Here is a 14,106-nt window from a genome sequence, read left to right as displayed (position 1 = left end):
ATCTGCTCTGAAAACTACGGACCAGTTTCCAAATCGTTTCACAGAATGTGAAAAACCGCACCGAAAATATAGTTTATACTGTGTCCATGTGCAAGAAAATCCATAAAGTCATTAATTGGCACCTTATGTATGAATACTGTTGGTTAAAAACAAAACTTCAGTTAACACTACAAACATGCATTTAAATGTGATTTTTTTACCCTCTATTCCAATAATGCGTTCACGTATTAACATACCAATAGCATATACAAACTAAAGTACAAAAACTAACATTGTCAAAAAACCTACTTAAATAAATTTTGATATTAAAGCGAAAAATGGTTTATTGTGATTATCATGAAGATAATTCCTGACTTAAGTATAACATCTCTTAAAGGGGCTGTACTCTGTATGATAAACAAGAGAAAAAATACGAAAACTGTCGAAAACTGACATAAACTTGGCATCGATGCGTACAATGCATTGAAACTTACTAACTGAAGTACCACATAGTTAACAATTTATTTAAGTTTAGCAGTTATTTCGTACTTTTGCATTAAAAAAGATTACTGGGTATGTCTACCAGTTAGAATTCATTACTATGCCTGATTGGCTAGTCGGTGTTATATCACCGAGGAAGGTGTATAGCCTAATTTTGTAACCATTTTTGAAGTATGCCGTAGTAGCTCAGTAGATACGACACTAGACTGCAATTTTGGCGACACGAGTTCGAACCCGGTCTCCGACACAATTTTTGTTTTACATTTTGTACTTACTTTTACAATTATGATATCAAAGCGTAACACATTCTATTAGATAATTGTCCTGAGGTTCTTTACAGAAAAAAACTTTTTTTGGTGCCAGTCTGGTGTACAGTCCCTTTAAAGAAGTAAATTTTATGCAAATTATTGAAAATAAATAAATAGGGAGATAAGCTTAATCCTGTTTTAAGAGACTTAAGAAGTTCCGAGAAATTGGGGCCAGGTCGACTATAGTATATATACAGCTTTGTCAAAAACATATGCATTCCTTATATATGCCATCAACGCACGCGTAACACGTGCACTACATGGAATGCAACATAAAATACATTTTCCCATGGTTAGAAATCATCTTGGGTATACTGTTGAGAAACGTTAAATTTGCCCTTGTATCAGGTAGTTCTGGTAAAGGAAGCTTTTTTAAACGAATAGCTTAAGATGAAACAATTCTATCTTCCAAATAATAGTGATGGCATAGTCCTTTAAAATGTTTACAAATGTATAGAAAACATCATCCCGATACTTGTATATATAAATGTATGTCGAATATCAATTAAATCGCTTGTGGACGGACATGCAAAAATTAGTTGGGAAGCCTAAAAATAAACATGTTTTAAAAGTTCATGTTTTATTTGTAGTTAGTAAAACATACATTCTTTGCGTCATATTTTTCGGATGATAAGGAGTTGACCAAAATTTGTGTAAATACAGTTTTAAAACTATTTTCATTCAAAATTATATTGTTTTCATTATATTTTCGTTTTCTATCCTAGACAACATCAACTTACAACAATGAAGACGCCTGTTTTGTTTCTGGCGTTGATGCCATTCGTGTTCTCGGCTCATGTTGTGCAGGACAGATTCATTGAGTCTCTACTCGGCGGATACGATAGTAAGCCCATGCCATTTTGTATTTTATTAAGCTTCCATGTGCTCACAAAATTTAAGGACTGTGAACAAAACCTACTACTATTTGTAGAGTTTTTTAAACGAAGAACACATGTACAGTTTTTAAATGTGATTAAGAGCCTTTTACCATTACACTCGACCATCGCCAGCAATAAAAGGTGCACATCAAGTATCCCCTGACCGCATTCGACACTGTGCCGCTAATATAACAATGATTGTTCATGTTTTCTTTCTTGGGTTTTATCATCAATTGACAAATAACAGTGTAGCAGTCAACACAGGTTAACACAGGTAACGTACCGGAAGCAATTCCAATGGCAAGCCTTTTTCGCAAATAGATAACAAAAAACGTACTGATTCTAAATAGAACAATACTTTTTTCGGTGTTCTACGTCAAGCCTGAACAAATATAATAATAAGGCTCTTAAGAATTTTACAGAAATAGTTTTTGGATTCCTTGATGGCAATAATAATGAAATCTTTTGCTCTGAAACCATTGACCTTCTTTTTTATAGAAGTGTTCATCTTGTGACCATCTAGATGCCAAATTCAATCTAGCAATGATTATTAGCTAAACAAATCGCCGCAAAGGGGCGGAACTGGTTTTCCTTAAGGTATTCTAGTAAAAGCTTAGATAGTTATCTCTTAAATTACTGGCATTGAATACCCCGACAGCCACATAATTTCACCGCTAAGCCGAGTCTCATACAAATATCATACAAATGCAACAGTCACAGCATTTTTATATTCACAATAAGAGACCACCGAGCAAATACATGTCTAACGCGTCATATGCTCGCCGGATAGCTGTTACTCGATGGCAAGAGTAAATAAGTTTCATAACCACCATCCCCACTCTCACCGGATTCTAACACTATCCCAAAAGGACACATACAGAATAAACTTTAAAATGTCTGTTGCTAGTACCACTGCTCCGGTCGCCCAATCGTATTAGCGTTTAATATATCCTACATGTGTGATGCTATCATCGTTTAATATGCGATTTAATAAAGTTGAAACAAAGAACTTTTATTTAAACAATTAGGCTGCTGTTTTCGCGACGGAAACATAATACAAGACAAGATCAATGGCGGATGTAAATATCAGTAAAAACATCATTCGACTCCGATGTGTTGGGTTTGGTTATTATATTTTTGTAATTCGAATCTTCATTGTCTCGCACGTTTTCCAAATGTCCCGAGGACTCCGACATTGGGAGTTTTGACTGTAATTGTCGAAGCACAGAGTAGAATATATACCAATGATGAAATAATAAAAAGTGTATCCAACGTACGTCTCCTTCATCCTTTTACATCAATATCAGAGTCTACAAAACTATAATTGCATTCAAGGCAGCGAAATTATCTTATAATACAAAGACCATATGGACACAGAAATAACGTCATTGCAAAAATGCCACTGCTCTTCTAACCGTCCTTATTATTTTTTTATTCATCCTATTGCCTAAATGTAATAGTTAAAACATTATTAATTATAAACAAAGGCGTAGTGAGCGTAGAGAGTGATTCCATTTTAGTCATTATGGTTTTACTAACACGTTTAAATGTCTTACTTTTTAACATGTTTCAGCAGACGGGTAATCCAATTGTGTCGTTATTAATTTCAAAGTCTAATTGAGGAAAGATAGTGTAGGTTATAATCTAATTGCCATTTCCATTTTTCAGTCATAGATTTGGCCAAACAGCTCCTTGATCAGTTCGACATAGACGAAACCGAGGCGCAGTGTGAGGTCGCATTTTGTCCTGAGCTCGTCGACAAAATTGACGGACACAACCCCCTCATCACACACCTGGTGTGTGGTGCTGTCTGCAAAGAGTGAGTTGAGCCAACGCTTTAATGCAAGTGCAATTGGTTGAATCATGGTACGTACATTGAAGTCAATGTGAAGGTGTACACCCTGCAAAAGTTAAAACTTGGGGGGGGGGGGGGCTCTTTATTTGTGAATTATCTCCCCTTTTCTATTGTTTAATAATGTAAATTATGTTCTGCCACATGCACGAAAACACACACTTGACAATAATTAAAAACTATTTTACACCCATCTTAAATTATGTTATTTATATCATTGTTATATGTATAGTAGTAGTAGTAGTAGTAGTAGTAGTAGTAGTAGTAGTAGTAGTAGTAGTAGTAGCATTATTTTTATAATTATTATTATAATTATTATTGTAATTATTATTATTATTATTATTATTAGTAGTAGTAGTAGTAGTAGTAGTAGTAGTAGTAGTAGTAGTAGAAGTAGTATTTTTTGTAATTATTATTATTATTATTATTATTATTAGTAGTAGTAGTAGTAGTAGTAGTAGTAGTAGTAGTAGTAGTAGAAGTAGTAGTAGTAGTAGTAGCAGTAGTAGTAGAAGTAGTATGAGTAGTATTGGTAGTTATAGATGGAGAAGTAGTATCATTATAATTCTTTTTATAATTATTGTTATAATTATCATTAGTACTACTACTACTACTACTACTACTACTACTACTACTACTACTACTACTACTACTACTACTACTATTATTATTATTATTATTATTATTATTATTATTATTATTATTATTCAGTATTATTATTAATAATAATAATAATTATAAATGATAATTTGTCCTGATCATTACTAAAAAACTACTTAAAAGATTTAATTGCTACATGAAACTTAGATAAAGTGATGTTGAGTTGTGCAGGAATTATTACTCTGTGTCACTTAATGTTATGGATATTTCCCATTGTCCATTGTTATAATGCAAACGTTATCATCACACTTACTCAAACACTAGCTTGAGAAATTGATTAAAACTAAGTACATAGATAGATAACAGCGCGAAACTGTGCACCCTGTAATCAGTATAACTCTTGGCCACTTTAGTTCAGTGTTATTTCCACTTTTTCAATTCATAGTTTGTCCTGGCACATACTCAAGACCTACTTGAAGGAATTGATTGAAACTCGGAACGTAGATACATTATTTGGTAATGTCATGCACCTTACATTAATTATAAATGTGAGGCACTTTATTTCAGAGTTATCCCTTTTTGTATGTATTTTTCTTTTTTTTCCATTTTTTTAATGCAAACTCTGTCCGGACACTGACTCAAAAACTACTTGAAGGAATTCAGATTTGGAGCATAGAAAGCTAGTAATGTGAAGTTGTGCATCTGTAAGATTTATAACCGTCCGACACATATCTGCAAAGTAATATCCCCATGTTTATTTTTATAAAACAGTGTTTTTTTGTATTTGGTATTAATGTTTCCTTGATTGTACAAACTTTTAACAATGCCTTAGAAAATCATATCCTTAACATTTTCCTTTTTTTTTAAATATTTCAGATTTTTAAAAATAATGAAAAACAATGAACCCACTCCTTCAATATTATATTTCATCAGCTAAGCTTACGTTTAAGCTTTGTTTTATTTCATTACACACGTTTTACATCACCTGCTATGCAACTCTCTCCATTTGAGCTTATATTAATGCAATTATTATTGCAATAATTATATAATAATTGCAATTATAATTAAGAACTTTCTCTTTAACAAGCCCGTTAAGCTGTGAAAGTTAAGAGCACTGTAGCTGGACGTATTTTAACTGCAAAAAACCATACTTGAACCTTAAAAGCATGATATTCATCACCCTTTATTTGTTGACATTCATTTCAAAACCGCCTTTATACTTGAACAATAACTGTACCGTAGAATGAGATGGTGTATTCCATCATTATTTTCTTTTGCCGCCGTTTCCGCAGAAGGAAAGCTTATTTAAAGCATGGACTATAATAATTACTATATTCGTCGGTTGTTCTGTTTGATCGTATCACTTAGAGATACATCGCGCTCGACCCACGATATATCGTTCTATATTTACTTGACACAAGCACATCGACGTGAAACAACTCAACATCAACCGATTAACATCGTATACCCAATTCATATGTTCACGGTTCGAAGTGGGTGTTTCACGTATGTTTTAGAGTTCAATATGTTGGACAGAGAAACACTAAATAAATTCACGATTATTTTCCAATAAGCGCTAATCAAAATTTGCGGTGTAAACATCTGATTGCAAGATCACTTGTGATCACTATACCTCATACGCAATGAAGCAAGGAAAAGACACTCTTCCTGCTGTAGAACGGTTGCTGAACTATAAATACTAATTTTATATAATACTTACACTTTTGTAGGGCTCAAATCCTTGCACAAAACTTACGTTTCAACCGCTCCACCACTTGGTACGGGTACGACACCAGCTGCAGGAAAATAAAGGTTCACACCAGGGCAGCAAATCAATTTCTATGTGATAATGATTATCATGAGCATCGGTCAATAAAATTTCAAGAATTGAAAAATTGTTGTTCAGCCTTTTGCTAGTTTATGATTACAAAAATATTTCGAATAATGTCAAAAATAAAAGTAAAGGAGGTTTTTTTTAAACTCGAAACGACAGGTTCGGCAAGGAAATACAAGTGCTTCAGTGATCTGACCATAAGGTAATTTTCACTTGATACATTCTGTTCTTATTCCAGAGAGAATAAAATCGGACTTTCTGTGGTCGTCTTAGACATGGTTATCAAACTATTGAATCAATATTAAAGGCTTATGCTACATTCAGTGGAACGAGCCAATATTTGCGAGAATCCATGGAAACCAGTTACATAAGACAGCTGACAAAAACTTATCTCGCAGATTTTTATATTTATGTTAAAAAATTGATGTTTTATGCATTTTTCTTAAACTGTTAGTAACGGTTTAAGCCATAAAACAATACTTTTCTAATGGAAATATGAAACTCTACGATCTGATTTTTTGTCAGCAAACTTATATTATTGGTTTGCAGATATTTATGCAAAAATTTGCTCTTTTAACGACAAAAAATAAAAAAGTGGTAAAAATGGTATATATGTGAGAGTGCAGCATTAATACCCAATTTACATTAAAATATGTATCAACTGTTATTATTTGGAACATAAATGTATTAAAACAAGTTTGTCGATGAATATTTATGAAATGTTAGCATTGGAACACGATTAAATGATATACTTAAACAAACCTTGAAGAACTGTTTCACCAAAGCCTTCGTAGGAACAACAGTCTACGTAATCGTCGATCAAACCTACGTGTGAGGGACTCCCATTTGTAGACTGGCAGCAAAGGGTGATTCAATAAAGTGGGTACTTAGAAAATAAATCTAAATACCAATAAATCTTCGAAACAAAGCTTATTCGAAACAGAAAATTTGTTCATTTCGGGGTAAGGTAGTATTTAAGTTTCGAATACGAGCTTACACTGGAATCAACAAATATTCCCTATAAATGTGATTCTATTATATGCTGCGAGGGAGGTTATACAATATTTACTAAATGATGATTGTTCGTCAGTAATATTCACAGTAAAGACTTAATCGTAATTGCTTGGCATGCAGTATTTTATCATAAGGGCCGGGTCAAAACATCACCTGCGTCACCAGGTCAAACAAATAGATAATCGTGTGAACGCGCTAGAGGGCGCTTTCTCTAATAATTTTCTGATAAAAACTCGTATATAAAGGAGGAACATCGCAGCTTTTGGTCAGTTCTCGATCGGTATTCCATCCCTGGATTAAAATTTACTTGGACAAACAGGTATTTCTCTATCTTGTTTTATTGCTTTATTAAATAAAATTTCCTTAAGTGTGTTCAGTGTTTGTATGATAGCAAATACAATTGTTTAATATAGACATGATATATGTTTGTACATTTGTCATTCATTCATCTAATTGCTGTAGGACTACAGACATCGGTCACGAACCATTCCAAAGAGTTCAATATTGTTATTGTTATTGTCAATTATGTACAGGACAAAAGAGAAGCAGTAGCAAAATAAGACGAAAGTTAATAAGTATATGCATAATACTAACGCGCCACAAAGAAAAAAAAACAATCTTAACGTTTATAAAATGGAATAAAAACATGTTCGTCGCTTAGAAACAATGAAAGTAAATAAACTCATTTCTGAGAATTCCTACTCTCTTTTGTTTAAAAATTGGATGTCTTTGAACATATTTATTTTTTGTTAATTTACTGTTAAACGAGGATTCAAATGCATTACCTTTTTAAGTGAGATCCAGCATGTCAGTACCGTTCTGAACCACAATGTACGAAATAAAACCATTTATAAATCCTGTCTCAAGGATTTATAGTATAATTCATTTCTATGATAAGATTAGAAATCCACAAAGGCTTGTACCATACACTGAACAAAATTTCTAACTGAAACCTTACCAGAAAACTTATTATTTTGCAAAACAACTTGAAAACTCAGATGATTTAACCATAAGGCAAGATTAATATGTTATATTCACTGCCCTATATTATTTACACTTTGGCGGCTGCGTCGTCGTCGGCAGCGGCGTCGTACAGACTTCACACATTTGACCATGACTCAAAAAAACGCAAAATCATATGCATTCACATAAATTTAATAAATACGTATGACGCAAACACAAGTCTAAGACTATGTAGAGAAAGGAATAGAAATCTTATTATAAAGCCTTCATCATTTATTTTCCAATTGCGTCCAATGACAAACTGAGAAGAACGGACAATCATTGGCATTCTTTTGTGATGCTATTCTTGCGTCCATTTGGTTTTTCTATTTTATTTTGATTTTTCAGGTCGACTATAGTATATATACATATATACATATATAGTTTTGTCAAAATAAATGAATTCCTTATAATATAGACCGTCAACGCACGCGTAACACTTTCGCTTCTTTGAATGCAACATGCAATACATTTCCCCATGGTTAGAAATCATCGTGGGTATACTTTTAAGAAACGTTAAATTTGCCCATTGTATCAGGTAGTTCTGGTAAAGGAAGTTTTATATATATAACTTAAAATGAAACATTGCTTTTCTACCAATTAAATTGAAACTATTAATATGGAAATATTAAAATGTTAAATAATGTTTAAAAACACATTATCCCGATACATGAACACATCACTGTATGTCGAATATAGATAGATTCATTAACCAAATCGCTTGTGGATTGACGTACACGTATGCTGCTGTATTTCATTATATGTATCTATTTTTGTATATACATTTTGTTTGTATGTACTATTTACTCCATTCTTAATGATATTACTTGTTTAAGGGCCTTCCACAATGAAAATGTTGGTGGGGAAGCTAAAAAAAAACAGTTTTAAAATTTTAAAATTTATTTTAACAGAATTGGGTTGAAAAATTATTTTGCATATTTATTGAAAAGTCTGTCGGCAATAAAACTATATTTTGCGTCAACGTACCCGAGACTACCTAATCAACAATGTCATATGCGTTCTTCAGGTATCTTTTCAAATAAGAATGATATATAATAAAATAATGAAAATTAGTGGAATAAAGTCATTATCTGGTTACAAAAAAGCAACTATATTTCTTAAAATATCTGCAATTTCCACACAGCCTCAATATATTGATAATTGGGTAGTACTGACTATGTTGACAGAAAATCGTATTCATTTTGTATAAAATATCTTCCGGAAAAATACAAATGCTTTTTTCTTAGAAAACGGATAAAAATTCTTCGTAAAATTTGCTCAACTCCTAATAAAAGCTACATATGTTGCAATGGACATATATAGTATGCTTACTAAATATTGAACCTCAAATCTAAATAAAATAAAAATAATAAAAAAGATGTTTTGGACGTTCAAACGACTGAAGCATTGGAAGGCCCTTAAAAGCCAAATACATGAATAATATTCAAATGACAGAACAGAAAATAATAAACTTGCAATATTGTTGTCACAGATTACAATGTCATAACATTAATCTATGAACAAGAATCAAATTTGGAATATTTTAAATATAAGATCCAACTACAGGGTTAATTGGACGAAAATTCTATTGAGATAAACACATTACTTCTTATGTTACTGCAGTATGGTTTAACTTTTCATAAAATAACTTTTACATACATCATATTTGTATGGTGTGTATGATGAACTCATTAATGTAATTTGTGTGAATACAGTTTTAATACTATGTCTTCATTCAAAATGATAAATACTTTTTAAAAATGATTGCATTACAATTTCGTTTTCTATCCTAGACACCATCAACATACAACAATGAAGACGGCTGTATTGTTTCTTGCGTTGATGCCATTCGTGTTCTCGGCTCATGTTGTGCAGGACAGATTCATCGAATCTCTACTCGGCGGATACGACAGTAAGGCCATGCCATTTTATAAGTTTGTTAAGCTTCCATGTGCTCTCAGATTTAAAGGTCTGTGAGCAAAACCAAACAACATAATCTTTGTAGAGTGTTTTTACGAAGTATGTACAGTTGTTTTATTTAAAATATGCAATGTACATGACTGTGATTATGAGCCATTTACCATTCCTGGGTTATAACCAGTGTTATCGTTAACTAAGCTCCTGATATATGATATGTGATCACATATTGTCCGTCTTACGTCATCCGTTGTGCGACGTTCCGTTTTGTTTTGCCTTGAAAACCTTCTTATCTTAAACAACTCAAACTTTACTTTGGTGGTCCTCTATCAGACCCCTTCGTTTCAAATGGATCCATGGGTCCATGTTCGATGTTCTACCTAATTCGTTAAAGCCTTAAATGTCTGTAAGAATAAACAATAAGGCTCTAAATTATTTAACGAAATATTTTTTTGGTTTCCTTATGCAATTCTCCTTCAAACGGTAGTCATTTGATCAAAAACATGGCCGTTAGATGTTAGAGATGGTTTTCTTATATGGCTTTACTAATGGAATCCTTGAAAATGTGCTCCGAAACGAATTGCCTAGTTTCCAAGTACTTTCATAGAAATGTTAATCGTGCGACCATCTAGATGCCAAACTCATTCTAGCCATGTTTATTAGCAAAACAAATCGCCGCCAAGGGGCGGAACTGGTTTTCCTTATCCAAGTATTATAATAAAAATTAGATAATTATCTTAAATTACTGGCATTCAATAGAAACACTTCCACAAAATTTATATTGGGTGGTCTACCTTATAGTTGCATTCAACTAAAATAGGTTCATGCAAAACTATTACGTTCATGGCAACTGAAAGGGAAAAAGTTGAAAATTGTCTCCTTCAAATTTATTCAAGCTACCAAAAAATTGAAAAAGCAGTAGTCGATTCTCCCGTGTCTAGAAAGTACGTATGCTGACTCCCTATTTTTGATGAAAAGTAATGTTTTGATTTTTTGTTCACACGGGCTCCTTTTACTATTGATTCAATAACTTAACAGTTTTGAGTTGAAATACATGTGAGTGGTTACATTTCAGATATTGGTCTAAAGAGCAAACTTTTCACCTCTGAGATCCCGTCAAACAAAGTCCAAAACAACATTTCAACATTAAGCCGAGTCCCATACAAGTCTCATACAAATACAACAGTCCCAGCAATCTTATATTCACAATAAGAGACCACCGAGCAAATGCATGTCGAACCCACCGTAGTAAATTTTTAACTTTGTTTTTTTTTTATAATGTTAAAACAATGGAATGAAGTCTTTGGGTACTGTTTTGCAAGCATTTCGATGTTTTCTTAATTTGAAGCTACACAATTGACAATTGGACCATGAGTACAATTTTCAATTGCGTTTTCTGAAATTAATGCTCGCCGGATAGGTATCCACTGATGGCAAGGATTAATAAGTTTTATAACCCACCGTCCCCTTCCCACCCGAGTCGACCCTAATAAAAAAACGGCACAGACATAATAAACTTTAAAATGTCATTTCCTAGTACTACTGCTCCGGTCGCCCGATCTAATTTGTGTTTGTTATATCATGAATGTGGTACGCTATCATCGTTTAATATGCAATTAAATGAAGTTGAAACAAAGAAGTTTCATTTCAATAATAAGTTTGCTGTTTTCACGACGGAAACATAATACAGGACCAGTTCAATGGTGGATGCAAATATCATTGAAAATATAATTCAAATGTGTTGGGTTTGGTTATTATTTTTTAGTATTTCGAATGTATGAAATGTTTCTTGTCTGACTCGACCTTTTTCCCGGGTCCCGAGACTCCGACATGTGGAGTTCTGACTGTACTTGACGACAAAGCATAAAGTAGCAGTGTGTGTATACCACGTGATAAATTACGTCATATATGCTACGTCGGAAGGCAACTTATTGCTTAAAATGAAGACTTAAATCAAACATAACTTTTCTTTTACAACTCCATTTTAAATAAAACAAAGGGCAGTCTAAAAAGCTTAAAGAGACCCACATTGGTTTCATTTCCGAAATTTGATAAGGTCATTAGTTTCATCAAACACTTCGACAAACCAGTTTCCAAAATAATGTTTTGACAGTAGTCCGTCAGACGGCCGTATCGTTAAAAGGTTTGTCGACGTGTTTTAAGAAACTGAACTCTCAATCAAACTCTGCTAAAAGACTGAAGGCAGGGCTCTAAGCGGCATAGACTGCGCTATGTTTAATTTAAAATGATGAAGAAATAGTGAAGTTATCTTTGTTTTAAGTCTTTTTTCAAATCAGAATATTGCCTTCCGACGTAGCATTTATGACGCAATTTATCACGTGCTATACACATTGAGTAGAATACAACCGATGATGGAATAATATATCAACTAAAATTGTACCCAACGTCCGTCGCTATCTATCCTTAAACATAAATAGAAGAAAGACGAGCGATTCCATATTTAGTCATTAAGATTTTACTTAACATGTTCTAAATGTCTTAGATTTTAAAATGTTTCAGCAGACGGAGATTCCAATTGTGTCGTCATCTAGTAATAGTAAAAACTTTCAATTACAACGACTTATTGAGGACACATAATGTCGGTTATTGTCAAATTACAATTCCCTAATATTTCAGTCCTAGATTTGGCTAAGCAGCTCCTTGGTCAATTCGGTACTGACGAAACCGAGGCGCAATGTGAGGCCACTTTTTGCCCTGAGCTCGTCAACAAAATTGACGGACACAACACCCTCATCACAGGCCTGGTGTGTGGTGCTGTCTGCAAAGAGTGAGTTCAGTCATTGTTATCCAACGCTCTTTGAGAATATCTGAATGATAAGGAAGAGTTTAAGATTTGGATATTTTTAAAAAACAACTTAATTGTTTTGTGAAGTTTTCGTTCAATCTAGGTAGTACAACATTCGTATTTTTTATATTTATTTTCGTCACGTGAGGAATTTGGACGAAACATCTATGCGAGATATATATCATATTGTCCGGAGTCGTCGTCCGTGTAGTCCACAGGTCAACGTGGGCAGAGCAATAAACACATGAATAATAGACGACTGTACCAATTCACGTACACCGACAAAATTACATTTAAAAATATGCGGACGGTAATATATTTTCTGACCAACAAAGGGATAGTGAAGTTAAATTATACATGTGTGATATAAAAACGTAGTGTTTTTTTTTAATCCGGAATCAAGTCGTACCGGGTGATAAAAGTATATACAGGGTGATAAAAGTGTATACATAATAAAAAAAGTCTTCGCCGTAATAAAAAAAATCCCTATTTGCCTTGAAGAACGTGAATAACGACGGGATAAAACGAATTTTTTCGAAAAACTCGCGAAAGTGTTTGCATCCAATCTCTTCAATACAAGTCCAAGTTTGTGTTATTAGTTTTTGTTTTATTTCTTGAAAAAGTCAGATTTATTGATTAAGGGATAAAACGGTCTTTGATGAAATCTGTATAAGTATACAATTACATTAAAAACGTTTTTAAATAAAACTAGCTCAGCTAGTAGGTATCGGATTAAGTTTCATTTTACATTACGTTAGTTGCACGCAAATATACATCGGCAACACTACGCAAAGGAAATCAGATTTTTTTTGTAGGATTCGAATGCTTTGTACATTATTATTTAAGTTAAGTTATTAAACACCGACAATAAATATTCTCTCTATGTATTCCAAATTATGGCTCATCAGTCCCTCGAGCTAATGAACGAAACAGGGGACATCTCACTCTGTCAGAAGACTTGCTGTATAACGGTTATGTACTATAAATAATTTTATATAATATTTCATCTTTTGTAGGGCTCAAGTTCTTGCACATACCTTCGTTACAACCCCTGCACCACTGGGTGGGAAATAGAGATCCAAAACACCAGCACGGAAACTCGATTTCAATGTGATTATGATCTATCTTAGTCAATAAAGTTTCAACAATTGAAGCATTTTTCATACAGCTGCTGCGAGGTGGCTTTCAGTACATAATACAAATGAAGCTGGTTTATGACCAAAACTAAGACGTTATGACTTCAGTTGAATGCGTGTCAGACACATGTTTCCATTACATATACCACTTGCTAAAATGGAAAATGGAAATTAAGCAATTTCCTGATTTCGCATGCCCCATTTATACCAAACCATACAGCTACTGTAACACCGTTTTAATGTATTTTTAGCATATAGTTAAACTATTCATTTACATGT

At 33.2% G+C, this 14,106-nt stretch overlaps 1 protein-coding gene and 1 pseudogene across 1 annotated transcript; both read left to right on the top strand.

Annotated features, from left to right (window-relative positions):
* The first annotated feature begins 1,532 nt into the window (after positions 1-1,532).
* Positions 1,533-6,225, top strand: LOC128216301 (uncharacterized; annotated as a pseudogene).
* Positions 6,226-7,219: 994 nt separating this feature from the next.
* Positions 7,220-13,844, top strand: LOC128223322 (uncharacterized). The gene is made up of 4 exons (XM_052932602.1): positions 7,220-7,285; positions 9,762-9,880; positions 12,523-12,673; positions 13,708-13,844. Exons 2-4 carry the CDS (start codon positions 9,781-9,783, stop codon positions 13,763-13,765), a joined length of 309 nt encoding a protein of 102 aa, XP_052788562.1. The 5' UTR covers positions 7,220-7,285; positions 9,762-9,780; the 3' UTR covers positions 13,766-13,844.
* The last annotated feature ends 262 nt before the right edge of the window (positions 13,845-14,106 follow it).

The sequence above is a fragment of the Mya arenaria genome, chromosome 2, assembly GCF_026914265.1.
Source record: "Mya arenaria isolate MELC-2E11 chromosome 2, ASM2691426v1".
In the NCBI taxonomy this organism is placed as follows: Eukaryota; Metazoa; Mollusca; class Bivalvia; order Myida; family Myidae; genus Mya; species Mya arenaria.
This window is presented reverse-complemented; position numbering and strand designations above follow the sequence as displayed.